The sequence below is a fragment of the Emydura macquarii genome, unplaced genomic scaffold, assembly GCF_026122565.2.
Source record: "Emydura macquarii macquarii isolate MOO-44397 ecotype Brisbane River unplaced genomic scaffold, CSIRO-AGI_Emac_v2 contig_1041, whole genome shotgun sequence".
Lineage (NCBI taxonomy): Eukaryota > Metazoa > Chordata > Testudines > Chelidae > Emydura > Emydura macquarii.
Genome location: NW_027131178.1, coordinates 1,179,427 through 1,204,172, shown reverse-complemented (window position 1 = coordinate 1,204,172; position 24,746 = coordinate 1,179,427). Strand labels below are relative to the sequence as shown.

Genomic DNA, 24,746 nt, shown 5'->3' with positions numbered 1-24,746 from the left:
CAAGATGATGCTGTGTTCTCTTTCCCCCTAATAAAGTGTTCCTTTTCTCGTACACAGATTCAGTGCTTCTGAGTAGAAAGTATTGCCTGTTAAGGGCACCTAGGTGAGGTATTTAGTGATCCCAGAAATTCTGACTAGGAGCTCAAGTTGTTGGTGTATTAATTTTAATAGATGAATTCGGCCCTTGTTGCTGTTGACAAAACCTAGCAGAAGGGTTACAGTTATGATAATCTAGTCTGACCTCGTGCATATCACAGGCCGTAGAATTCCTGGCTCTAACTCAATAAATCATGGTTGAACTAGTGCATCCCTTCTAGAAAGGCATCCAGTCTAGATTTAAATTCCAAGAACATACAAACGTACAATGAACAAAAGCTACAGTTCCTTTTCTGATCTCAGTTATCCCATTGTGTAACTCACCAGTGTAAAACCATTGAATTCAATAGAGGTACTCTGGTTTTATAATGGGATAAATGAGGTTGGCATGCAAACTGTAGCTTTTGTTTATTGTATATCTGTTTTTTGCTTTTTTTGTTCATGTGCCAAGAGCCCTTCATTGCCTACATACAAAACTGTACTAATTTATTTATAAAAACTCTGGAAGAAAAATTGTTGAAAAAGGCTCAAAAAGCTCAGGTAATTGGGAAACCTGTTGTTAGAAATTGTAATGATCACAAAACATTTCAGAGGTTACTTTCTAATCACATTTGTTAGTTTTCTTCCAGTTGCTGATAGGGTTTGCCTATAACCCACACACCCTCTCTGTTCAGTTACAGGTGAAGACCGAATCCAAGTAACATTCAAAGCAGAAGAAAGAATCCTTCTACCTGCACCAGGTGTGTGAAGTTTTCAGGCTGCCTGGTTTGTTCCAACAGCCACAGCGGTGCCTTTTATTAGGTTTCCAGGAATATGTTGCTATCTATCACCTCTATGTTTTGTACATCTGTCAGCCCAAAAGGGGCTCTTGGCATTCATTTAAGCATTTTATTGAGCCACATCTACCGTTGAATATGATGAATGTGTGATTCCACGTTATAAAAGACTATAAACTTTTGTTAAGAAATACCATACCAGATCATAAAGGTCACGGAGGATGTAAGACTACCATGTCTTTTACTGCTATACCGTGATCTTAGGATAATAGCATCACATTATTATGCAGTTACACATTGAGCCAGACAGCATAATAGAGCAAAGGATAGGGCTGGAAACAAGGAAGACCTACTGAGTTCTAGTCTTGGATTTGCCACAGATTTGCTATGTAGTGCATTATTATTGCGGTTGATGTTTGTTTGTGTTGCAGTAGATCAGGCCCCCATTGTGTTAGGCGTTGTACATACACATAACAGAAAGACAGACCCTTCCCCAGAGAGCTAACATCCTAAGTTGAGCTTAACTTTTCTGGCCTTCATTATACTACATGTGGAAAAGGGTTAATAAAACTTACCTACCTCACAGGATTATTATAATGACTCTTTATTAGTATTGAGAAGCCTCACCCTGGATCAAGGGTGAAATCCAGGTCCCACTGACGTTAACAGGGATTTCTTTTGCCCTTTTGGGCATACTGCAAAATTCATATAGTTTCCTGGCTTTTGGGGAGGAAGGCACATGATGAGAGCAGGCAGTTGCTGGCAGGGTAGGGTGTGGTTTGGCTCATTGGACAAGTTCTGGTTTTGTGGGTGAGGAGGGATTGCTAGTTCTATTTTTATTTATGTGCTTTAAATTTGTCTCAAAAGTGCCGAGAGGTTTGGATAGGTGCTTTTATTGTTCTTAGGTATAACTTAGAAGCTGAAAGCCCATGCTGTCAAACGAGTGCAATTCATAAAGTCAGGTGTTTAAAAACACAGAAAGTAGTTGAGAATTTAAAAATTGAACACGTAGATCCCATTTATCCCATTGATGTTTGAACCTGGTGATATTCTGCACAAAAAGAAGCTCTCAGCCATGCTTGTAGTGGCTTCCATTGGTTTGCGCTGACTGTGCAGATGCTTTAGGCTTCAGAGTGGCACACAGAATAGTATCCCTGGAATCTTACTACATAGATACAAAGACATAAAATAACTATTTGTAAAGCACTTTGAAAATGTAAAAGATTATGGAAGTATCAAAGGGGGACCTCACATTGCTTAGAGCTTTGATTTGGTTAAGCACTGAAGCGTTTGAATACTTGTCTGGACCTTCTTCAACCCCTTTAGGTCTGCAGAGATGGTCTCAAACTCTTCAGAAATCTCTCTTTTCCATGGGACCTCCAGTTCTTTTATTCAGAAGAAAAGCAGCATTTAGAGTGATACTCAGGGTACGTCTACACAGCAATCTGGGTGTGATTGTAGCAAGTATAGACATACCTGAGCTAGCTTTGCTCTAGCTAGCTTGCTAAAAACAGCAGTGAAACTGCATCAGCACAGGGTAGCTGCTTGAGTCTGACCCCCCTGGGACTCCAGATACATATGCAAGCAGTTAGCTTGTGCCACTGTCCATATTCCTACGGCTTCTCTTCTATCTTTAGCAAGCTTGCTCTAGCTCACGTGTTACCATCATGCTTCCTGATCGCTGTGTAGATATGCCTTAAATCACCTAACACAAATAGGGTAGTCATACCACGGATCTGTGACTACCCAGGAAATGTCAGGACTCCCAGCGAATGACAACACCAAATAAACCTTTCTTTGTACATCCTGTTTTCCAGCTCCAGTTTCTCCTCCTGGCATCGTTTTGAAATGGTCATTCCCCGAATCTTGGAGCGGGGTGAAAAAAGGCTGGGGTGGATACAACTACAGCATTCCAGGCCCTGGTGAAGATGTCATCATCTTACCTAGTAAGTAAGGGAAGTATAATTATGAGTTTCTCTAGTAACACCCAGGGTATGTCTACACTGGAAATGTTAGTCTGGTTTTAACATGTGCTATTGAACACAACTGTAAATTGCAGTGTACACAGGACACAGCCAGGTTTGACCTTAGGCTGTGGCATAAATGTGTGCATATTGCAAATATTGTCCAAAAAGCACAGACCTCTCTGTATCTCTCTCTCCTCCCCTCCCCGCCACCAGCTATCGCACAAACATAGCCAGGGTTCTGTGGTGGGACTTCCTTTTTTTTAAAGGAAACTCAGATGTACCATATCACAGCTAATGCAGAATGTGTCTTTCCACTTACCAAGCAGCGTTTCACACAAGGAGCATATTTCAGCCGTGCTCCCAAGACTGCACTGGCTTCTCTTTTGCTTTCTGGTGGCCTGTCCAGCTGTTGATTTTAATCTCTAAATCCATTCCTGGGTTGGGTTCCTAGGTACCATTGAGTCCGTCCTTGTCTTTAGACTTCACTCCAATAGTGGAGATGAGCTGCGACACTGATGTCGTGCCTGAGATACTAGTCTAGGTCTCAGGGGAGCTGAGTTCAAGTCCTGCTTCTGCTACAGCCTCCCTGTGCAAGTCTGTGTGCTCCAGCTCTACTTGTAAACAGGGGAGGTAATAAAACTTCTTTGCCTGTCTTAACTTTAGTCCTTTGTGGCAGGGACACTGCGTTGTTATGTGCATGCATGTGCAGCGCCTGAGACAATGGGGCCCTGATTGCAGCTGGGGTCTCGAAGCACGACAGCAATACAAATACTATATTGTATTAATGATAACACTCAACCTGACAGTCCTTTGACTTGCATATCTGGGAGCTGGATTCAGTGCAGTGTCCTCAACTCTGGATTTCCTTCCCAGCTTGGTCTGACAAAGCCTGAGTTTGCTGATCCTTCTGGAAGGCCTGTCTCAGACATTCTCTGAGGCCCTGGGTTTTGTCTTCTGTTTGTTTGTGGGGGCTGACGGTTCTTTCTGGTCTCATTTTTTAACTGTTGGGCAAGTTGAGACTATTACTTATGCATTTTATTTTATATTATATTATTGTGTCCCTGAAATGTTTCATTGGCCCCACATATAAATGAGAAATAAATAAATAACATACCATGCATGTAGTAAAAATCCACTTTAGCAGAAGTGAGTTGTATATGGATGGGGGAAAGACACAGCTGCTCCCGGAACCCCCTGGCCAGACCTCTGAGACAGAGACAATTAGGACCCCACTCTGGCAAACACAGAAACATCTACATAAGTTTGATTCTGTTTGGACCCCCACTGGCTACAATGTATACACATGCTTTTGTGTTTGCAAGGCTAGGGCCCAAACGAGTCGGACAATGATCATGTTGCTATGGTCACAAACACGACTGGAGAGTATTCTGTTGATCTAAAGTGCTCAGATGTCTCCATTACCATAGAATCTGAGCACCTCAGAATCTTTAATGTCTGTGTCCTCTCAACAAATAAAAAAATAAGTGAAGTAGAAAGTGCTCTAATTCCCATGTTACAGATGGGAAACTAAGGCAACCCCATACAGAGTCCTCAAAATCTCAGCACAGGTATCTTTAGTCAAGGTGTTATTCTTTGTTTCAGTCCAAAATGATATGAATGATCTCCAGGCTAGAAGACAGACAACCTTTACTGATCATCCAAAATTCCTCCATGGGGTGAATTTCATCTGTAATGATAACTTCAGTGGGATTACTAATGCAAAGGTAATCCACTGTTGAGTGTGTATTATGGATCCCCTCCTGTGCCCAAGCCACAGAGGACAGAGGTTACAGTCCCAGAGAGAGCACCTGGGCATGAGAATAAGGATGGTTTAGTGATTAAGACACTAACCTAGGACTTGGAAGATGTGCGTTCAATTCCTGGTTTCACCACTGAATTTGTATGGCCTTGGGGAAGTTACTTAGGCTCTGTGTGTCTCAGTTCCCCTTCTGTAAAATGTGGATATTAGGGCTTCCCTACATCACATTGGTGTTGTGAGACTAAGTCCATTAAAGATGATGTGGTGATGGAGGCCATGTAGACAGATTAGCTTGAGTTGTAGCAGCTCATTATTTTAGCTGAACAGTTTTCCAATTCAGTCCCTGGTGTTTTAGCCAAGATGGTGGCCATCACATATGGACAAATCACATGAATAAGGATTGCAAATCAAGCTCATCACCTGTATTGGGACTCCCACATTTAAAACCCAATTGCACAACCTTGGAAAAAAATGAATGGTGACTTGATTCATACCATTCCATCAGCAAACAGCAGCAGTCTTCATTCGCTTCATTCGTTGGCTAGGTCATCGGGCTCAAGGGATAGAGATCAAGGGCTCGATGACCAGCTGGCAGCCGGTCACAAGCGGAGTGCCCCAGGGTTTGGCGCATGGGCCGGTTTTGTTCAACATCTTCATTAATGATCTGGAGGAAGGGGTGGATTGCACCCTCAGCAAATTTGCAGGTGACACTAAGCTGGGGGATCTTTTTCAGGGGATAAGGCAACAAGGCACGTTTATTGTGAATACAGAAATTTGGTAAATCATATCAATAAAAAAAAGTATCAACATTGTAATAACATCAATATTGTCCTTTACTTCATGCAATAGTATCAATAATGTAAATACTAGGAAAACAGTATCAACGTTGTATCAATACTACAATTACAGAGATTCTCGTTAATAAAATATACTTCGTTGACATGTTTCAATTGGTACTTTCATTCACACTCACACACACTGACAGGCATACACAGAGAGGGAGACAGAAAAACATACATAGGGGTCTCACAGATGTTATAATTACCAGCCTCTTGGTGCTCGTGGTAGTCAATGGCCAGATGACTGTAGCACGAGGGTGAGGAGCAAGGTTCTGCCGATGCACACTGGTACTCTTGGCTGGTGTGGTGATGTAGACCCAAACCTCCAGCCTTCATCTTTCTGTCCCATTTTATAGGGAAAAGACCCCATGTAAGTCTATGGGTTTTTGCTCTGTCATGCTGCATCTGCATTTAGTGTGATCCCTAATCACCCACATTGTTGCAAGCCTGATCAGATTTTGTTCTTTGAAGTGGGCTGACTCCAAAGTTATCAGGGTGGGCTCCTCTTTGGCCAGTTGAGTGGTAAAAGTTATTATCTTCGCTCCTTTCTTCCACCCTCAAACGTTTTAGGTGAGGCTGGTGTTTTCTTCCTCTGTTTCGACATCCCTTACTCAGACCAATTGTTCAATCACTCTCCCTGTCTACACCCATCTCAATTGCTCAGCCATTCACACTTCAATCACTCAGTGCCAACTCCTAGCTGAAGAATTCACATATTATTTTTAAAGCAAACATTATTTCATTTTTCTTTTTTTTTTGCCAGTGTCTTTCACAATGCGGTCGGTATATTACATTTCACAGTGTGGCTTCTTATACTTAAAATAGGGTTTTTACAAATATATTGAAAATGGATAAAATTAACAGATAAAATAGTCAGTGGAGTGGTTTAACAAACAATCTTAAACCAAAGAGAATTATAGAAAGTAAAGACAGCCTTGAATTATTATGCAGTAAATGGATATTTAAAAAAGGCTGAAGTGAACATTTCAAAGGGTAGAACAATAAGAGTCAGTTGAGGTTGTAACTTTTGATTAAAGTTACAATGTGTCAGGCTGAAGTGCCTTTTGGTAGGAAGAGAGGGGATGGGGTGTTTGTGGTTCTGTTCTTTCAGGTATTTCATAAAAACAGGATTGGGCCAACAGTATATATGCTGGAGGGCTGGGATAGGATACAGAGTGACCTAGACAAATTAGAGGATTGGGCCAAAAGAAATCTGATGAGGTTCAACAAGGACAAGTGTAGAGTCCTGCACTTAGGATGGAAGAATCCCACACACAGCTACAGACTGGGGACCGATGAGCTAGGCAGCAGTTCTGCAGAAAAGGACCTGGAGGTTACAGTGGACAAGAAGCTGGATATGAGTTAGCAGTGTGTCCTGATTGCCAAGAAGGTTAACGGGATGTTGTACTGCATTAGTAAGAGCATTGCCAGCAGATCGCGGGAAGCGATTATTCCCCTCTATTCAGCAGTGGAGAGGCCTCATTTGGAGTATTGTCCAGTTTTGGGCCCCCCACTACAGGAAGGATGTGGACAAATTGGAAGGAGTCTAGTGGAGGGCAACAAAAATTATTAGGGGGCTCAAGCACATGACTTATGAGGAGAAGCTGAGGGAACTAGGCTTGTTTAGTCTGCAGAAGAGAAGAATGAGGGGGGATTTGATAACAGCCTTCAACTACCTGAAAGGGGGTTCCAGGGAGGATGGAGCTAGGCTGTTCTCAGTGGTAGTAAATGACAGAACTAGGAGCAATGGTCTTAAGTTGCAGTGAAGGAAGTCTAGGATGGATATTAGGAAAAAGTGTTTCACTAGGAGGGTGGTGAAGCACTGGAATTAGTTACCTAGGGAGGTGGTGGAATCTCCATCTTTAGAGGTTTTTAAGGCCTGGTTTGACAAAGCCCTGGCTGGGATGATTTATTTGGGGTTGGTCCTGCTTCAAGCAGGGGGTTGGACTAGATGATCTCCTAAATTCCTTTCCTACCCTAATCTTCTATGATTTGAGGCCATATCCTGGAATGGATTAGTTCCCCAGCCCCTCAGATTTTCAGTGCTTTGGTGTATGGTTTTCAGTATGACACCCTCCTAACACATTGCATATTGGGTGGAAGGAGAAGATGTTATAATTCTAGGCAATGGAATGTTGGTTTGAAAGGTCTAGATATGATATCATGTAGCCTCTGGCTCCCCCCCCCCCCTTTTTTTTTTAGTGGTAGAATCCACTCTGTTATTCATTTTCTGATTTTGATTTTCTTTGAACTTTTTCCGTTTGAAGAGATGAATGCTCGAGTACTGTATCTCATATAATAGCTTGTCTGTTGTGCCTGATTTCCATTCAATGGCATGCTATGGTGTTTTATATAGCAATGGGATTGATCAAAGGCATTTTCTGTCATTGCTGGAATCATTAGTGAATTCGCAGTGTTGTACACCCAAACATTATGGCTGTGAGCTTTTGTCTGCAGGAAGTACACATAAAATGAAAGGTAGCCCTCTTAGATTTGAATTATTTTCTTATTGCAGTTGCTTGTGGCAAAGTGAATTTCTTGGAGGAAGAGAGAAAACAAATACAGTTTTTCCTTGCTCTAGAGATAATTCTCCTTGAGCCATCTGACCTAAAGTCGCTGATTTTAGGCACTGACTAGCCATCTCACTGTGTTATTTGCAGAGCTCCTCACATGAGGCAGTTAGGTGTGAGCTGCAAGGAATATATCAAATGCGTAAACACTCTTCTCCCCATCAGTTCCTTTTTCTCCTCGAGTGTGCAAGGAAATTAACTCTGCAACGGAGCCCTCTGCTGTTTCTGCAGAATATATCTCTGTCTCCTCACACACCCACCAAACAGGCAAAAATTCTGCCTTCTCTTGCACCCGTGAAACCACATCGGGTCTGCACACGTGCCTCTGAGGGTCAGAATTGCTCCCTCCCATCATTATTCTAGGGTCACATGCACGAAGCTCTAGTTACAGAGCAATCAGTGTTTCATTTATAAACCCTTATTTCTAAGGATGTGCAACTCAGCAAAAAATATCTGTTCCAGGCTGAAACTTGACATATAAATGTTATGCCTAGGAGCACTCCTTCTTCTTGTAAAAACGTTTCACTGTATGTTTGATGAATATACTTACGGCCTTTGTCAACTGCAGCATTTTACCATACTCTTGAGCAGTAATTTCTTAATATAAGCCTTTTCCACAAGATCATTTTAACAGCATCTCCCTCTTTATTCCATTCACACTGTCTTGTTTCACTCAATATAGTGTTTTACTCCTTCTGATTGTCTCAGTTAGCTCTTCTGGGAATAGGACTCTGTCCCTCACACAAAGGGCCTTGTACACCATTGTTTTGCTATCTCTGTGAATATTTTCTCAGATTTTCCCAAGTTCTGAGCCTCTGCTCACATGCTCAGTGGACACTTGTTCCAGTTTGGCAGCTAAATTCACTGAAGATTTAATCTGTGCTGAGCATGCTCCAGCCCGGAGCTGCAGGGGCTCAACAGGAATTTGGGTGCAATTGCTCATTCCGGCAGTGAGGGGCTGCTGTGGTGGCAGACACGGGAACTGAGAGGAGAGACTGCCTCCCCTGCCTTCTCACGGCTCCCTCTGCTAATGCCCAGGCAGCAGAGAGGAAACAGCCAGATGTGACTGGTGGGGGAGTGATGGGTGAGGATAGGAGGTGGGAAATGGGGTGAGAATGGAAGGGGAAGAAAAGCAGGACATTGGGGGGGATATAGGAGCAGAGGAGGAGAGGTCAGGAGATGGGGATGGGGAGAGGGGGAGGGATCAGGAGCTGGGGTGGGGTGGAGGGTTGGATGGGAGAAGGGGAAGGGTCAGGAGATGGGATGGGGTGGAGTTTGGGTGGGAGAAGGGGGAGGGGTCAAGAGGTGGGGTGGGATGAAGGTTGGATGGGAGAAGGGGGAGGGGTCAGGAGGTGGGGTGGGATGGAGGTTGGATGGGAGTGGTGGGTGAGCAGTGGCAGTAACTAGAGGGTTGGATAGGAGTATAGGGTGTGGGTCATGATTCAGTGGATTGGGGGTTGTGTAAGAGCAGGGATTGGTCAGGAGCTGGTGAGTGAATAGGAGGAGAGGGGGATGGGGTCAGGCTCTTGGGCCCAGTGCTAGATGTCATTGCAACCATTATTGAACATTCCCTTCCATAACCTGGAATTGGATCCAGGAACCCTGAGTCTCACCATCTCTCTTTCGTCAGCAAGTTGCTGTGAAACTCGCTTAGAAAGTGTGTATCTCTCACTTCTCTAGTGGCTGGTTCACATGGAGGTTATCAGCCTCCTACTGCTACGAGTTACTCCATTGGCTCAATTTGTAGAGGATTTGTTGTGGGTCTCAAGGTCCGAACGCTGCTGTTGACTCAAGTTACAGTCAGTATGGATCCACATGATGGAATTTCTTTTTTCCCCAGATTGTTTTTAAATTAGAGAGAGAGAGAGAGAGAGAAAAAAAAAAAAAGAAGCGAAAATCCTACATGTCAAGAACATTAAGGTTGTAAAGTCAAGCTCTCAAAAGTTAGGAAATGTCTGAATTAAGGTTGCCCATGTAACCTTAATTCAGCTTCCTTGTGTGTATGCTGTGTGCAGTCTTTAATGACATGCTCACATACTAATTTTTTCACAGGAGAGAATCTTTCCATAGTCTTTAGTTCATCCCATCAGGTCTCACAAGCACACAAGGGCTGAGCCTTTAGGAAGATCTCTAAAGATACACTACAAGATACTACAAGATACTCTTCCTTCAGTAATGAACCAGTATCACCAATATGATGTTGTGCAGGGCTGTTGAAAGTTGTATCCTTTGGATAAGGTGTAAAACTGAGGTCCTAGGCACTTGGGATCATTAATGGTTTCATGGCTCTTTTCACAAGAGGAGTACGTCAGCTCGAACAATTACATTCCATCTAGCTATATCCCCTCTGTGTCTTTGCAGTTCCAGTTATAAAAGGTGTCCTTTACCTAGGCTGCTCGGTAACGCTGCTGCTTAGACAGCAGGAGACCGTCTAGTCCAATGAGAGTAACATCAGGCTTTCAGTCCTTACTCAAGGTAAACTGGCTTTGAGATTAATGGGAGTTTTGCCTGAAGAAGACAGAGTAGAGTCTTCTGGGTATTTTGCAAGTATCATGAAAACTCATAAAGTTAGTGTTGACTTGACATGTATAAAGCCTTTCATCACTTTCGGTCAGAGAGAGAGACCACAGGAGAGGAGGAAAAGATAATGTCCATTTATCCGGTTTTCACGTGACCCACAATTCAAATGCAGAACTCATTGCTACAATATATCACTGAGGCCAAGAGCTTATCAGGATTCACAAACAGGTTAGACATATCACTATGAATAACAAGAGTATCCTTTAAAAAGAAAAAATCCCCAGCATCTTTGAAAAGGTTAATAAACCTTTATGCTTAAATGCTTATGCCGATCTCTAATTATTGGTAGCAAGGAGAGAGTTGGTTCCCCTGAGAGTTGGTTACCTTATATCTGCCTACTGCGGGGTCTTAGTGGTATGAAACACCAACACTTTCCTGGAGCCCTCTGTCAAGAAAGCATTTAGATTTTCATTTGTCCGGGAGTGTCCAGTGATGAAGAGAGAGGTGTCACCACAGCATGTCGCATCCAGAAGCCAATTGCTGAAAAGAATGGGAGTGAAAACCACAATTTAAAGGCCTTGCACCAACGTTCTCTAAAGTGTGCTGAAAGACTCCCATTGACTTTAAAAGAATTAGGTCAGGCCCCGGAGGGTAAAATTCAGCTCTGTGCTGTGGGAGAGCACAAGACCTATGCACATTTGAATTCCCTCTGACTGCCTAGTATGCATAATATCATGGATACACAGTGCAACCAGCAAAAAAGCATTGGAGATGGTTGGAACCCGCCAAATGCTAGTCACAGGTCTTCTCAAAAGAAAGTTTAGCGTTTCTGGGCACATTTAAGGAGTTCAGTGGGTGATGCATGTTTAGAAGTACTGAAAGGGAAAGTTAATGCCAGAAGAACATGAGACAGAAAATAGATGGATGAGGGATGATGTGTTAACCAGGGTGAAACAAAAAGGACTATTCACCTACAAAGAGATGAGCAGAGGATCATACAGAATGGGCTACCATGGTTGCAATGCTCCCGTAATAGAGATGCCACATAAGAAGACGACTCCCTACTTTGAATGCTTTAGTAGCATGTAAATAGTGCACAGTCTACATGCTCGCATTTTTACAAAGAACTTGTGCTATGGTGGGATATTCAGAATTGCTAGTTATCATTACAATAACACCTAAAAGCTACACCCTTTGTGTGCCTTACAAACACATAGTAAGAGACAGGTTCTGTCTCAGAAAGCTTACACTGACAAGGAGAGGAAGAGGGGAAGTGACCATAAAATCATTCATCTCCTGCAGTGACACACACCACAGTTGAGGGGGAGAAGGTGAGATCAACGGCAGAGCCACAGATAGAAAGTGGTCTCCTGAACTGAAGCTCAGTTCCCTATCCAATGGAGCACACTGCTTCTCTACTGTTACTTTATCTGCTCCCACTGGAGTTAGTATCAAAACTTCCATTAACTTCAAAGGCCACAGAGTTAGGCCAGTGCTGACCACATCTGAAAATCCCACTGTTAATCACTGATTGATCATGTCACCAAAGTGCGTAAATTACAACATACGACTGTCATGTGAGACCGGTTTTAACATTGTTCTACTGTTTCACTTTGTTGATTCGTATTTACTGATTCATATTTAAGTGAATAGGACTTAAGCATGTAGTTGTTGTTTAACATTTGTATTGCCATACCAGGCCCCATTGTGGTAGATGTTGTAAAAACACAGAACAAAGACAGTTACAGTCCAAGAGTATTTACAATCTAAGTAGATTTGTAGTTTCATAGAAAGAAGGGACTATTGTGGTCACTAATCAGACCTCCTGTATAACGCAGGCCATAGAACTTCTCCAAAATAATTCCTAAAGGATATCTTTTAGAAAAATATCCAATCTCTTATTTAAAAAATTACCAGTGGTGGAGAAGCCATCATGACTCATGGCAAGTTGTTACAATAGTTAATTACTCTCAATGTTAAAAATTTACAACTTATTTCCAGTCCGAATTTGTCAAGCAAAATTTAAAGTAAAGCACATACTTAAGTGACCATGATCTCTAGAGATTTACCCTCATTGTCGCAGAGCTTGTACCACCTGTTCCCCTTTTGGGGTGAGGGAATGGGGATTGTGGCCCCCTGGTTAGGTCTAACTGTCCACCCAGCACTTCAGGGCTCCATGGCCTGAGTCAATCGGGCTGCCCTTGCAGTCAGGGCGATATGGCCTAATGGCCAGAGTTGGGGGTGGTGGGCCACCATCCGAGGGTGGGGGGCAGCCTGGGTACGGGGAACCAGGCCCACCCTGCTGCACTGGTCCCAATCCAGTACCCTGGCGAATGGATCGTCCGTAGGTTAGCAGGGATCCTGTCGAAACACACTGCCTCGTTCCCAGTTCTACAACCGGACCAAAGTCTAATTTCCCTGGGTTACTTCCTATCTCGTTCTCTGGGGTTGAGGTCCACTATCCACCTGGGTCTCTGGGATTATTGGCTGGTCAAGCTCCCAGTGACTCCATTCCCTCTGAGCTTCTGTGGACAGTGGGGTGCCTGCCTGGGTTGCGGCATCTTTGGCCTCTGTGGACTGGGGCTCCAGCCGCACCCGGGTAGGAGCCTGCCAGGTGCATCCTCTCTTCTCTGCGGTCATCCCCAACTGAGTTGGGGTGCTCTATTTTGTACTGAGGCTGCAGGTAGAACATGTCCATTAGAGCCGAGGGGGCATGGCCTCCTCAGCCCACAGAGTGGGATTGACCCCTGCCGGTCTAGTGTGGGGCTTGTGCACCCCATCACACTCATTTTCCATCTTCATATCACATATCATGTTAGTATATTGACATTGCTCTCTCTCTCTCTCTCTCAGACAGGACCATCCTGGTGGATACAACTCTTCCTCCTCTGAGAGGTCTCTATGTACTGGGGACTCTGGAATTCCCAGTCAACTCCAGCAATGTCCTTAGTGCCACCTGTATAGTGGTTGCAAGTGGTGAATTGAAAGTGGGTAAGTGAGAATGACCAGAGGATGTTCTTGAAGCTAGGATTTTATTTGATTTGATTTAAAATAAAATTAACAGCAAATACTATGAAATCATGCGTGATGGCGCTAGGCCTTATCATCAAGCAGGTCATTGCTTCTTCTGTGATGCATACAAGAAAAAGGCCAACGGAGAATGGATAGATTGAGGAGATGATCTAATGTGTACAGCTAATGCATACTTAACAACTAAATGTATATAACTGGTGAAAAGCTGGCCCCATTGAAGTTAATGGTAAAATTCCCATTGATTTCACTGGGGCCAGGATTTTACTTAATGAGTATAAAACCCATGCACGAGGATTGTATCCGCCTCCCTGCCCTTCATATGGCACTTGTTTTCTTAGATTGTAAGCTCTTCGGGACAGGGACTAGGTCGTCTTGGATGTGGGAGCAGTGCCGAACTTTCAGTGCCCAACATTCTGCCTGCATAAGTGGCAAGGAGGGCATTTAACACCAAACGCAAGAAGGCAACTAAGCGTTCCCAAAAGGCACAGAAATCCTGAACTGACATAAAAGTGGCCTACCTGGCATGTTCTACCCTGACCTCAGAATAGAGGGGTGTCTGGGATTCTTGGGGAATATGGCATGGGGTGCTAGTTTTTATGCCATAAGTGTCCCCAATGTCACTGGGTCTGTTACATACTGTTCACAATGAAGAAACCAATGCCTTTCCCCAGAAAAGTAATTACTCCCAGAATTCTCTTTAAACATGAAGCTTCATAAAGCCGGGCATTTTATTTACTTACAGGAATCCTTAGGATGCTCAGATCAGTGAGTTGGTCACTCTTTGACCTTTCTCAAGATTGGTTTTATGAACTTTAAAATGAGAATTTATTTGAGTAATCACCTTCCTGAGGAATCCACTCTGGGATTTCTTTGTTCTTCATCTCAAGGGACTGGCTAGTTAATACAGCTTTAGCAAAAGAGAGATTTTATTGCCTTGAGTTTTGCTATGAAAAAAAAGCTTGAAAGGTAACAATGGAGGTCAATGCACCTTTACATATTCTTGGTAGTTTATTGCCCCCAACGTTTTGCAGTTTAAATGTATGTGTATATGGAAAACAAATGTGTTCCGCTGCCTAAAACACTTATTTAGAAATACTGATGTGCTTCGTTGCTACATAAACTCCCCTTGAGCATATAGCTATGGAGTAATGCCAGCATTAATCGCCAAACAGGTAGTTACACCTGTAGATTCTTTGGACAGCATTCTGGAGAAAGATTCTTGTTCCAGTTTCTGCTTTAAAAGGGGGTAGCTGCATACAAAGACTTCACTTTGCCCACAGCATTCTCTTTTGGCTTTTACACTTGGCTGTAAAAATGGGAGATGATATTTCCCCCCCCTTTTGTCTTCCCACGTGTTCCAGGCCTGAAGGCAGCTTCTTGGTGCCCATCTGTCCAATCATGTGCATTCCATGCCCAAAGGAAGGTTTTTCAGCCCATCTGTCCAATTCCACCACACCCTAAAGAAATCCTGACAGAAAATAGATAATGAGACAGTTTAGTAAACAAAGTTAATAGATGTGGACATCAGCACTGAGAATTGCCTAAGCGGGATCTGAGACTGACACTGTCTGATCCACATACCAACGTCCTCCCTCCCATGTAACTTCTCAGTGTCCTGTTTCCGGTGCAACCATTACTGACTAAATATCATTGTTCCTTTTTACAGATAGGTAAGCTGGGTCACAGAGGGTATGTCTACACTGCAACTAGACACCCGCGGCTGGCCTGTGCCAGCTGATTTGGGTTTACAGGTCTCAGGCTAAGGGGTTGTTTAATTGCAGTGTAGGAGTTCGGGCACCGACAGCTGGGATCCTTCCACATCACAGGGTCCTAGAACCAGGGCTCCAGCATGAGCCTGAATGTCTACACCACAGTTAAACAGTCCTTTTCCCGGAGCCCTTTGAGCTCGAGTCAGCTGGTACAGGCCAGCCGGGGGTATCTAATTGCAGTGTAGATATACCTAGAGTGTCATCATGACTTGCCTGGGCCACACACAAAGTCTAGGGAGGAATAGGACCTCAGGCCCTGATTTCTAGTTCTCAGTCCTGCACATTTAACTCAGGATCTATAAATAACTCTTAGTTGAACCTTGTTGTACATTAGAGCATTGGATCTTTGATTTGAGAGAAGGTTGATTAAAGTACAGGAATGAAAGTAGGACTACTGCTAGGAGAAATATTCTTTGCAAGAAAAAAAAAAAGGGGAAGATTTCAGCGTCTGTGAAACTTCAATGATATTCCAGCAATTTTGGCAAAACGTTAACTTGAAATGAAACAGGGATGTGAATTTAAGATGAGTCCGTGTGTCTGTGCCCCCGAGCATAAAGAGATGCATGCCGGGGCACAGAACACCTGAGACATCTCTGATGGGATTTACTAACGTTTTGCATTTACGTACAATGTAATCCACTGGTCAGTGTGTGCTATGAGTCCCTTCGGTACCTGATCCATGGGGGATACAGTCTGTTATAGCTCCTAGCTAGTGGGCTTAGACTTTTAGCTCTGTATTTCCCTGGTTCAAAGATAGTTACAATAATGCTTTAGAAACATTGTTTAGTTACACCTTACAGCACCCCTGTGGGTATGAAGTAGGAAATTATCATCATTCCTAGTTTCCAGCTGCGGGAACTGAGGCTCAGCAAAGTTGTGACTTGCAAATGGCACTAGCATATCCGTGTCAGAAGCAGCCACTCAAAAAATGTCAGCCTCAACTTCTCAGCAGTTTCTGCTCGGTTTCACTTTGGGATTACTGAGTTCCTTTTGACCCAAAACTCAGAGTTGAGGTTCAAATCTCAGTGGAATGAAACAGAAAGAAAACATTTGTGAATTCCACTGCTGAGCAAAGCCACCGGTTTTCACACCTCTCTGATAAGGAAGCACCAAAATGCTGAAGTTATTTTTCTCATGATGGGCCCATTGAAATCCTTTTTGCACCCTGTAATATAATCAGTTCGTTACTGGCAGACTATCTGGTTTTGCCTGTCACACCAGAGTAAAACAGGGCTACGCCTAATCACTCAACAATTACCCATAGAGACTTTTTTAGTCTCAGACTTGTCACAGATGTTGTTCTGCATCTCTAGTGATGGCTGCTTGTCAGTCTTGTCTCCCATTTTGGCCAGAAGCCTAAGGTCATTATTAACTATTGACTTGATTGCCTGAAGATGATGCACCAGACATTTCTGAAGTCTCTGTTGCTTTTGGTGTGAAAGCCGTAATGCACCAACTTCCATACTGTTTATGTAACTGGAAAAAATCAGATAGAGTAAGATCCCTCTTTATTGTCTTCCCAATTGACACTTGACAAAGGTTCATGGGATGATTAAGCAAGAACACATCAGACCATGTGATCTAGCTGACTGACACCCAGCCTCAGGGGTGTACTCAGGACAGGTGAGGGATGTATGACCCAGGTGTACTGTATAGGCATTCTCAAAGTTCTCAAACATCTCTATAGTGTGGAGCACGAGATATTATCTCATGTGCCCACTTCCTGTCCCACGTGCAGTCATGTAACATCCTTGTGGTAACTAAGGCAGCTGCTTACATGGGAAGTAGTAGGAAGAAAGTATTTAATGTGTTTCTAATTGTTAATGTGTTAAATGTTTTGTCCATTTTGGAAAAAGCTAATCACACTGTCTCCTGCTTGTCCGTAGTTCATCCCCCTCCTTCCCTCACTTTAGACCTTGCTTTCCCCATGTCAATTGGTTCTTTTCCTCCTGGACACACATTGCATGGCCATTTTATTTTCTTCTTTTATGCTTCCCTGGATATTCATCTCCCACTAGCAGCTGGCAGCTCCAGTCCCACTGATGGCGCTGGTCCATGGGAGAAGCTTTTGTTTCATCTTCTCCTCTTAGGTATCAGCAGCCCCTATTAGAGGCAGCTGTCTGGCTCCTCCTTGTTTCCAGCTGCTTTTTCAGGCTTCTGGGCTCTTCTTTGCAATAAAAAGCCTGGATACCTGATGAACCAGCTATAAAGGAGAAAGAGAAGCCAGCATTATGTGACAAGTGAGTTCTCTGCTGACCCCACTAAATATTCTGCAGTCTGGATGTCCACAGACCAGAGTTCAGGAATAGATGACCCAATAGAATCCAAGAAGGCTTGGAATCAGGTAATGCATCAAACTGACACTACACTTAATTCTGCAAAATATTCTTGCTAGTGGAAAGCAAAATATTCTAAGCACAGAGATTATTTGGTCTCCTTTTACAACCAGTGTTGTGTAGCAGTGCTGCAAAGGAAAGCAGCAACTACAGGGAACGGAGACACCAACAACTCTGGGAAATAATTGAAAGGGCTTGATATGGAAAACAAAAAAATGTCAGCAACTATACCTAGAATCAAACTGAAATGTGACAACAGTGAAAAGTGCTGTTGGATCCAGAAAGTAAAATAAGGTCCAGGATGCAGTTTGGAAATAGGCAAAATCTGTGTAAAAAGATGTATCTACTCCTGTTTCCTCTTTCTTGTTTAATGATATGTTTATATGGTGGCTGTCTGTCTCCCTTAGTGACTGAATCACAGAGGTCTCATAGACTCACAGAAATGTAGGGTTGGAAGGGACCTTAAGAAGTCGTCATCTCTAGTCCCCTGGGCTGAGGCAGGACCAAATAAACCTAGACGTCTCCTGACAGCTACTTGCCCAACCTGTTCTTAATCAACCTGCAAAGTTGGGGATTCCACAACTTCCCTTGGAAGCCTATTCCAGATCTTAACTAGTTTTTCCTAATATTTAACCTAAATCTCCCTACCTGCAGATTAAGCCCATTACTCCTTGTCCTACTTTTGACAGACATGGAGAACAATTTATCATAGTCCCTTTTATGACAGCCCTTAACATATCTGAAGACTGTTAACAGGTCCCCTCACCCCCGAGTCTTCTTTTCTCAGGACTGAACATGCCTATTTGTTTTTAACCTTTCCTCATAGGTCAAGTGTTTTTAAATGATTTATCATTTTTGTTGCTCTCCTCTGGATTTACCTTACTTTGTGCACATCTTTCCTAAAGTGTGGTGCCCAGAACTGGACACCGTACTCTAGCTGATGCCTCACTAGTGTTGAATAGAACAGGATGATTACCTCCTATGAATTACATATGACATTCCTCTTATTACACCCCCATATGGCTTGCATTCTTTCCCCCTTGTTAATATTATTTGTGTGGAGTAACTGGTCATCATTAACCTTTTTTATGAAGACTGAAGCAAAATAGTCATTAAAGACCACAGCCTTCTTGATGTCCTCCGTTACTAGCTCTCCTCCACACTAAGTAAATGACCTATATTTTCCTTCATCATATTCTTGCTCCTAATGTATTTAAAAAGCCCTTCCCGCCTTTTATATCTCTTGCTTGGTATAACTCATTTCGTACCATAGCCTTTCTGATTTTATCCCTACATGCCTGTGTTATTCTTTTGTACTCCTCCTTAGCAACTTGTCCATGTTTATGAATCTACCACAACCTTTAAGTGAACAGAATTGTCTCTCTTCGCTCAGGCAGTAGGGGCTCACATATTTAAGTCAAGAGGTCCCATGTTTGTTCCCTGTTGCTGATGACCAACTGAGGGATGTTGCATTATGTCTTCATCACCATAATATCTGGGTGCCTGACCTAAGTGAATAACAAGTGAGGTGTTAAATAATCTCTCCTCCCCCCCAACAGAGTGCAACTGGCTTTCTCTCCGTTCAGTCCCACCCTGTTTTAAGTAGACTTTCCTTAGCGATGATTCTTCACATCACAGTTAAGCCAGACTTTTAGCTGGGATTTAGTTTAACCCCCGCTACCATCCACAGAAAAAAAATCTCTGACCTGAATTAGGAGTTGCTTTGAGTTACCTTACTCAGCTGGGAGGATGGATTAGAACAGGGGCTCTGCTTTCACTGGGGCTAGAACCTGCCCACATCACAATGAGGACCCAAGCAAAATTACTTGCGTGCTGATAGTCTTCCAATGCCCTTCACACAAGTCCCCCAAATGACTGACAAGTTCTCCCACAACTGACTGGGAAAGAATACTAGAGTATCTCACCACAAAGAATCATGGGATATGTCCCCAGGCACACATGGGCCAAGTGCAGAACAGTAAGGACATAGTGATGTAGGTAGGGGTTTGCTGTGCTCAGATCCAGGGGCCAATCTCACAGATTAACTGGGTAGTTAAAACATTCCCATGGTCAAAAAGTGCTAGAGCAAAACAATGTGCCTTGATTGGGCCCGGTTAATGCAAGTTCTAGTCCACCTTCTCTCACATGCATGCTAATCCTGATCTCCTGAGCCTGAAAACACCCATGTGAATGAATTCAAGGGGGTGAATTATTACAATAATCCTCAATACTGTGGTCTTTCAGAACACTATACAAACTTTAACAAATCAGTCCTCACAACACCGCTGCAGAGTTGATAAGTGTTATAGAGTTGGCAACACATAGCATTAAAAATTATGAGACTGACTTAAGAATTATAGGTTTTTTTAAAAAAAATACATTTTGAGTTCTTTTTCAAATTTTCCTTCTGGTATTGGAGAATTTAGGTTCTTGCTTTCAAGCTTTTCTCCGCAGTCATTAGAAATGTACTTCTTTTTTTTTAAAGTAAGTTGAGGTTTGGTTGTATTCATCTGATCCTTTCCAATGAACCACAGCTATATCAACCGATCGATCGATAGAAAGAAAGATAAAAATTTTATAGTCACCAAGAAAAAATTTCTCACCAAAAATTATAAATTCCCAACTTGGTGGGGTATGGTTGTGGCTAGAAAAAGCGTATAATGGGTGAGGTATAACTGAAGTACAGAAGGCTCCAAAGTGGACTGTGGGGTCTCAGCACGGTGAGAACATCATCCAAGGAAGTAAGGATGACTTGGGATTTTAGGAATGGGAAACGAAGCTTTAGGCTTAGATCCCTAGTGGCTGAAAGTTGTCATCATGTTTTTGTCTGTCTGACGTCCTTTCTAAAAAGAATCTCTGGTCACGGTCCAATTCCTAGTGGAAAACTGTTCACGTCAGTTATTGGCAGTCTTAGCAAAGAGGCCAAGGATTGACTGAATCATGAAAGAATGAATACTCTCCTTGCCCCTAGAGGAAAGACCAGCAGCAAAGGTATGAGATGCATTACCTATGGAGAGGGGGAAGATTGTGCTGCATCTGTTCAGATGATACACAGAGGACTTGAATCTTTCGAGATGTCAGTCTGGCACCTCTAGGGAACCTTGAATTTGCTAATTTATTCATTTATTTATTTATTTTTAAAGGCTCTTAAAGAAGAATGTTTCTTTAGGATGCAAAATTCTCTCTCTCTTTTTTTCTCTCTCATATTCCACCAAAACTGTGATTTTTAAATATTAAAAGAACATGACAGGAGGCTGGCTAATTTTGCACAGATATTTTTTTAGTTTTACATCTGCTGCAGTTTGTGTTGCATAATTGATTTAATCTCTAATTTTAGAGGAACGCTGAACTCTTTTACTGGACTCTGCATATATTTCTCTAGGGCAAAAACTGTCCTACTTTTTCCTCCCTTGTATCTGTTTAGTGCTAGGCCATTTTCTTCTGAGACTGTAAACTACCCTTGGTGAAATAAATGAAGTCACAGTTGGAAAACAGTTTACTGTACAGACTTATCACCACAAGATAAGAGCAACATTGCACACCAAAATTTTCTGAACATTTTCCCCTCTTCTGCTCTATTAACATCTTTCTGTTGGCTTGAAAGAGTATTTTACTGGGTCTGGATTAGAACTGATAATATTGCTCCTGAACAGGAGCAATCAGGAGAAAGAAATAGGATGGTCTAGTGGTTAAGCATGCTAACTAAAGGTCTGAGAGACTCCGGGTCAATTCCCTGCTCTGTCTTAGATTTCTTATGTGACCTTGAAGAAACCACTTAGTCTCTGTATGCCACAGTTCCCCATCTGTATCTCCCTACTCCCAGGGGCATCATGAAGAGCTCAAATACTATGCTAATGGGGCTATATAAGTACTGGTGTGTATATGGTGAGAATTAACCCTTATAAACTGATCAGATAACTTCATGACATTCACATGTCTTTACGGGTAGGCTAGAAGTACTCTGCACTTGTATCTCCAAGCGTGCAAGCTCTCTGAAAATAAGGTCTTAAGGGCCCCAAATGGGCACCCAAAGTGTTGGCCATGGGGTCATGCTAAATTTGATAATGAGTCAGTGTGAGGGGTACAAATATATAACCCTGATTCCTGGTACTAATCACTAGGCCACACTGCCTCTGTATCCTATATGTATTTAGCTTTTGTAGACTGAACTAACTTTTTTTGCTTAATTGATATGCACTGCATGGGAGATAAACTACAAAGCATGCTACATGGTTTATTCTCTTTCATTTTAATTTCCATAATAAATCTTGCAGTGCTGGAAATAAATTGGTTTCAAGTACATATTTTCATAGAACTGGTTAAAATATTTACTGCTTCTAATATTTTGCTACTTCCCAGTCAAATTTTCTCTGTTAGCTCACTCATTTGAACCTTGATGTAGAATCTAATTGTAATTATAGGATATAGGGGGCGAGGAAGTGTTCTCAGTATTTTGAATGAGGTTTCAATATATTATGTATGAGCTTTATGTATTATCAAACCTCACCAGTCTAGTTTTTGTATATATAGGCTATTTTCAAGGACCTCTAACTTTAAACATGGTTATATGACCCATGGCTCAAGTCTGTTTTATAGCTCAAATTCAGCAAAGCACTTTAGCATATGCCTAATCACAGTGAAGTCAATGTGAAGATAAAGTTAAGCACATGCTTAAATGCTTTGCTGACTAAAGATGAACATAAGAACATTCTTAAAGCTCATAGATTCAAAGGCCAGAAGGGACCACTATAATCATCTAGTCTGACCTTCTGTATAACAAAGGCCATAGATCGTCCCCAAAATAATTTTTAGAGCATATCTCTTTTTTAAAAAAAATCCAATCTTGATTTTAAAATTGCCAGTGATGGAGAATCCACCATGATCCTTGGTAAATTGTTCCCATGGTTAATTACTCTCAGTGTTAAAAATGTACACTTTATTTCCAGTCTCAATTTGTCTAGCTTCAACTTCCAGCCAATGGAGCATGTTATATCTTTCTCTGCTAGATTGAAGAGCCCATTATTAAATATTTGTTCCCCACGTGTAGGTACTTATAGACTGTAATCAAGTTACCCCTTAACCTTCTCTTTGTTAAGCTAAATGGATTGATCTCCTTGATTCTATCACTATAAGGCATATTTTCTAATTCTTTAATAATTCTTGTGGCTTTTCTCTGAACCCTCTCCAATTTATCAACATCCATCTTGAATTGTGGATACCCAAAACAGGACACAGTATTCCAGCAGCAGTTGTACCATGCCAAATACAGAGGTAAAATCTCTTTATTCCTACTTGCAATTCCCCTGTTTAAGCATCCCAGGATCTCATTAGCCCTTTTGGTCACTCTGTTGCACTGGGAGTTCATGTTCAGCTGATTCATAGAATCATAGAATATTAGAGTTGGAAGGGACCTCAGGAGGTCATCTAGTCCAATCCCCTGCTCAAAGCAGGACTAACCTCAACTAAATCATCCGCAGCTTAAAAACCCCTAAAGATGGAGATTCCACCACATCCCTAGGTAACCCTTTTCAGTGCTTCCAGTACGTTTTCCTAATATCCAACCTAGACCCCCCCTGCAACTTGAGGCCATCGCTCCTTGTTCTGTCATCTTCTACCATTGAGAACAGCCTAGCTCCATTCTCCCTGGAACCCCCTTTCAGGTAGTTAAAGGCTGCTATTAAATCCCCCCTCATTCTTCTCCTTTGCAGACTAAACAAGTCTAGTTCCCTCAGTCTCTCCTCATAAGTCATGTGCTCCAGCCCCCTAATAATTTTTGTTACCCTCCACTGGACTCTTTCCAATTTGTCCACATCCTTTCTGTAGTGGGGGGCCCAAGACTGGACACAATACTCCAAATGAGGCCTCTCCACTGCTGAATAGAGGGAAATAATCACTTCCCTTGATCTGCTGGCAATGCTCCTCCTAATTCAGCCCAATATGCTATTAGCTTTCTTGGCAACCAGGGCACACTGCTGACTCATATCCACCTTCTTATCCACTATCCCCAGGTCCTTTACTGCAGAACTGTTGCCTAGCCATTCGGTCCCCAGTCTGTAGCAGCGGTTGGGATTCTTCCGTCCTAAGTGCAGGGCTCTGCACTTGTCCTTGTTGAACCTCATCAGATTTCTTTTGGCCCAGTCCTCCAATTTGTCTAGGTCACTCTGTATCCTATACCTACCTTCCAGAGTATCTACCATTCTCCCTAGCTTAGTGTCATCTGCAAACTTGCTGAAGGTGCAATCTACCCCATCCTCCAGATCATTAATGAAGATGTTGAACAAAACCAGCCCCAGGACTGACCCCAGGGGCAATCCGCTTGTGACTGGCTGCCAGCGAGACATGGAGCCATTGATCACTACCCGTTGAGCCTGATGATCTAGCCAACTCTATCCATTTTATAGTCCATTCATCCAAGCCATACTTCTTTAACTTGCTGATAAGAATACTGTGGGAGACTGTATCAAAAGCTTTGCTAAAGTCAAGGTATATCACGTCCACTGCTTTCCCCACATCCACAGAGCCAGTCACCTCTTCATAGAAGGCAATCAGGTTGGTTGGGCATGATTTGCCCTTGGTGAATCCAAGGCTTATTGAAAAACATTAATGATCCAGTGAGCTCCTCAGCCAGTTTTTGTAAAACTCTTGGATGCGAGTTATCTGGACCTTCTGATTTAAAATGTCTAACTTCTGTAGCTTCTGTTTAACATCATCCTAAGATACTACTGGAATGGAAAGAGTGCTATCATATGATATGACTAGAGCATCTGTTTTTTTCTAAATACTCAACAGAAATATTTATTGAACACTTCTACCTTTTCTGCAGTATTGTTAATTCTACCACATTCATCTAATAATAGACAAATTCAATTGTCAGGATTCATTTTCTTCCTAATATGCTTAAAAAATTCATACTTATTATTCTTAACTCTGAAGGCCACAGATTTTTCCTTGTGTTTCTTTGCTTCCCTTATCTATTTTCTGCAATTTTTAGCTTCTGATTTATATTAATTTCTATATATATAAACAAATGAAAGAAAGGAGAAGTTATTTATAAGTGCCTTCAGTTCACCTCTAATCCGGG

At 42.4% G+C, this 24,746-nt stretch overlaps 1 protein-coding gene across 7 annotated transcripts in view; it reads left to right on the top strand.

Moving 5' to 3' along the window:
- The window catches only part of PKHD1 (PKHD1 ciliary IPT domain containing fibrocystin/polyductin), a 366,705-nt gene that overhangs the window by 233,997 nt on the left and 107,962 nt on the right, over nucleotides 1-24,746 (top strand). For 6 of the 7 annotated variants that reach the window (XM_067544968.1, XM_067544965.1, XM_067544964.1 and 3 more), the window contains 3 exons: nucleotides 771-836; nucleotides 2,690-2,818; nucleotides 13,381-13,518. In XM_067544968.1, the coding sequence (XP_067401069.1) occupies nucleotides 771-836; nucleotides 2,690-2,818; nucleotides 13,381-13,518 (333 nt within the window). The remainder of the gene's footprint in view (nucleotides 1-770; nucleotides 837-2,689; nucleotides 2,819-13,380; nucleotides 13,519-24,746) is intronic. The other variant, XM_067544966.1, reaches the window with a different exon arrangement.